Raw genomic sequence first — 3,655 nt, forward strand, 5'->3', positions numbered from 1 at the left:
GCAACAAAATGTCCAACTCATACACAGAAAAGCCTTAAAAATAATTTGTTCAAACAATTCTTCCAAAGATAAAATAAAAGACACCTACTTTTTGGCTTGTGCCAGCACTTCCAACTACATAGCAACCATGCAACTTAGCAAGCTGGCCAACAAGCTGGCCAACGGCTCCAGAAGCTGCAGAAACAAAGACATACTCCCCTTTCTTTGGGGTGCAGACCTCAAAGAATCCTGCATAAGAAGTAAAACCTGGCATACCTGTAGAAAATAGCATCTGCTTTAGATGACTAAAGCACAATCTTACTGAAAGATCATTTATTTCACATATTTGAAGTAAGGGATTTAAATTTTTGATCGACATCAGCCAAAGAAAAAAGAAAAGAAATTGAATTATTTATGTTTAGAACAGATCAGTTTATGACTGTCGAAATGGGAACAAGAGCTGACAATATTAAGAAAGAGCATAGGCAGAGCCATAGTAGGTTTGGGGAAATTTTGTTTAGGGCCCTTGAAATTTTTATTCATTTCATTTATTTATTTCCTTTTTTTATGGAGAAAGATCAAAGCATGAAATCTATGATTGACATTATTAATACAAGTCTAATCCTCAGACAGGATTTAAAATCATATCTTTATACAAACTATTAAGATTCTCAATTGCTTCAGGGGACTTTATGGCAGAGTAAAGGTGAAAGCATGACAGATACTAAAAGATTCATAGTTAAGACAATTGGTATCAAGCCAGAAAGAATCATACCAAGAAGACCAACATGGTATGAGAGAGGAATATCATCATCTTGCTGAATTTTCCTCAACTGTTCAGTTCTGTGAATCAAGGTGTATTCTTCCCAGCCAGTAATCCCTGAAACTAAATCCCCAGTCTTGAAATTTGGATGATCAGAATCTATAACTTTGGATACGCCAAATCCTTCAAAGGGCTTCATCAAAACACAATAACACATCATAATTGTCAAGAAATTGTGAATAACAAAATTATTGTGGCATAAGTCATACAGTAGAAAGAAACAATAGAGAGATTTTATACCCAAATCCTACTTAAAAAGACTAACATGAGAAATATGATCAAACTAGCTACAATTGATTGCTACAATAATGGCTACTACTTGTAGTGATTATGTAGAGGCGTAGCTAGCTGGAATTAGGTTGATTAGCATGCTTTCTTGGATCAAGGCTGATAAACTGATTAGCAGATGAAAGAATTTCAAAACATTGGTCAACAGGTAGACGGCTGTTCTTATATGCCTGGAGAGGAGCATTCTAAATTATGCTTCATTTATTTCCGTGTAAAATAGTTCCCTTCCCTTGCAAGTTAATTTTTAAGGTTGAATTCTACTTGAAATTTGTATAATTTATGTTACTTAGCAAAAAGAGTGAAAATAACAAGTCCTTAGAAGACATAAGCAAAGGTTAGGATGTTTGACATGTTTCCAAAAGCCTTTTTCCCATTTGATTTCTTGGAATAGTAATAAGAATTGATTGATGTGATATAAAAATGAAAAAAGTTTTAAATTTATTGTGAAAGAAAAGTGAAAATAGTGTTTGTTAATGCGAAGAAATGAATTGACATTTTTTTTTTTTAGAGAAACGCTTGCCAACCACACCAATTGTCTTTATCTTTAAGGGGTTGTTTGTTAAACAACACCCCCACAACACCCCAGTCACAAACATTATTCATTTCATTTTCCAAAAAAATTAACATCAAAACATTCGTACTTTTATATCATATTATTTACTTTTTACAATTATTCAAATAAAAAAAAAAATCACTACAAAACAAATTTTTTTTACTTTTCAATACCACTTTTTTACTTTTCTATATCAATCATTATTTTCTTTTTTAATTTTTTTTTATCATGAACAGTGCTGTAGAAAAGCCATTTTGTTTGTCAAACACTACCTAAGTAGTAATAGCTTAATTTATCTTTATCTGCTCAATAGGCGTTTTACATTCAGAATGTCTTTATCTGCTCAAAGGCTAGGATGTAATATAAACATGAAATTGTGAAAGAAAAGTGAAAAAAGTAGTTCGGTAATGCAAAAAAATGAGTTGACTTTTTTTTTTTTTTTTTAAGAAATGCTTGCCAAACACATCAGATGTCTTTATCTCTAACTGCTTGATTCCACGAACTACTCTAAAATTATCCACGTACAACAGATGACTTAAATATGTTGAGGATGTCTATGTTGACAAAGGTAATGATCGAACACAAGTAAATCTTCATGGGTTTTTGGGGTGATGCCAGATTAGTTCGCCAAAAAACAATGAAATTAACCTCCAAATGAGATAGCTAGCAAGATGATAGTACATCATGAAGCAGCAAGAGCAGGAATTTCCAAGATGAAGAAAGAGTCGAATAGATAATGATGATGGGGTTACCTGACCAGGCACAAAGGAAGGGATATAAGAGTCATGGACATCACGCATACGGCCTCTCATGTAAGGGTCACAAGAGAGGTAGAGATTCTTGACCAGAAAAGCTCCTGACCCTTTTGGAGCCTCCAGCTTTATCTTGCTCACCTTGATTTCCATGTCTCTCTCTTCTGGGGTTCTCTCTACGTACCCTTTGAATATTACTTGCTTGTTCTCCACTTCTGCCATGGCAATTGACTCGATATCTCTGATCACGTTATACAAATGTAAGAATGGGATTTTTATGAAGAAGATGGGTTCGATCTCTTTGTGCTCTGTTTGGAGTGAAGAGAAGCACTAGCCACTAGCCACCAATATATAGGCTTAAAAGAGTAGTATTTATTTATTTTATTGAAAAGTTTACACACATGAAATTATAATACAATTGAAAATGTTTCCTAAAATTACTAAAAAAATTATCAATAATAAAAATATCCTTAATAAAATTCAAAAATCTAAAAACTAAATGAGGTGGCCGAACCATCCTCCAAATAGTCATATGGCCGAATAGGGTGGCCACCGCTTGGTCTTTTCTATATTATTTTTTAAAAAAGTTTTTATTATTATTATTATTAATAAGAGTATTTTTGTCTCATTAAATTTTTTTTGATGCCTTAAGGGGCATTGACAATTTTTTTGGAAAGACATTATATATATATATATATATATATATATATATATAATCCTCCCCTTCCCTCTATTTTTATTTGAAAAAAAATGCTTAGGAAAAAGGATCGTGTTTCCACGGAGCTAATTGTTTGGTAGCAAAATTTGAGGGATATATACGTCGTTGAGTTTTTATATAGCCGCCAGAGAGCTAGTAAAGAGCAGCTGAAGAAGTCAGTTCCCCCCATCTTTGACCGAAATATAAAAGTCTGTATTTCAGCGACTGTTTGAAATATTATCCAATATCCACCCACTATTGACCCCACCGGAGGCCAGCCGTGTGTTGCCCGCTGAGCTGCCTGACTTTTGGATTTTAGTGCACCAACCCACCCAAGTTGCCTACCTAAATATTCCTCTCGTTTTGCTGCTTCCCCTTGACTCAACCTTTTTTTTTAAAAAAAAAAAAAATCATTCGGCTAACAAATGTGAGAATATTTATATACCCACTTATTCCATTTCCTCTTGCTTTCTCAATTTTTTTTTTTTTACATGTCCTCATAAAACTGGGAGTGAGATTCGAACTAGTGACTTTCACTTCATTAGACGTGGTCCCAACCGATT

The 3,655-nt window shown here is 33.7% G+C and overlaps 1 protein-coding gene across 1 annotated transcript; it reads right to left on the minus strand.

The window, feature by feature from the left end:
• Window positions 1-49: 49 nt before the first annotated feature.
• Window positions 50-2,697, minus strand: LOC132185125 (2-alkenal reductase (NADP(+)-dependent)-like). The gene is made up of 3 exons (XM_059598939.1): window positions 2,396-2,697; window positions 755-935; window positions 50-255 (listed from the first exon to the last, which is right to left on the minus strand). The coding sequence occupies exons 1-3, from the start codon at window positions 2,615-2,617 to the stop codon at window positions 50-52; spliced, it is 609 nt and encodes a 202-aa protein (XP_059454922.1). The 5' UTR covers window positions 2,618-2,697.
• Between the last annotated feature and the right edge of the window lie 958 nt (window positions 2,698-3,655).

This window comes from Corylus avellana, chromosome ca6, assembly GCF_901000735.1.
Source record: "Corylus avellana chromosome ca6, CavTom2PMs-1.0".
Taxonomy (NCBI): domain Eukaryota; kingdom Viridiplantae; phylum Streptophyta; class Magnoliopsida; order Fagales; family Betulaceae; genus Corylus; species Corylus avellana.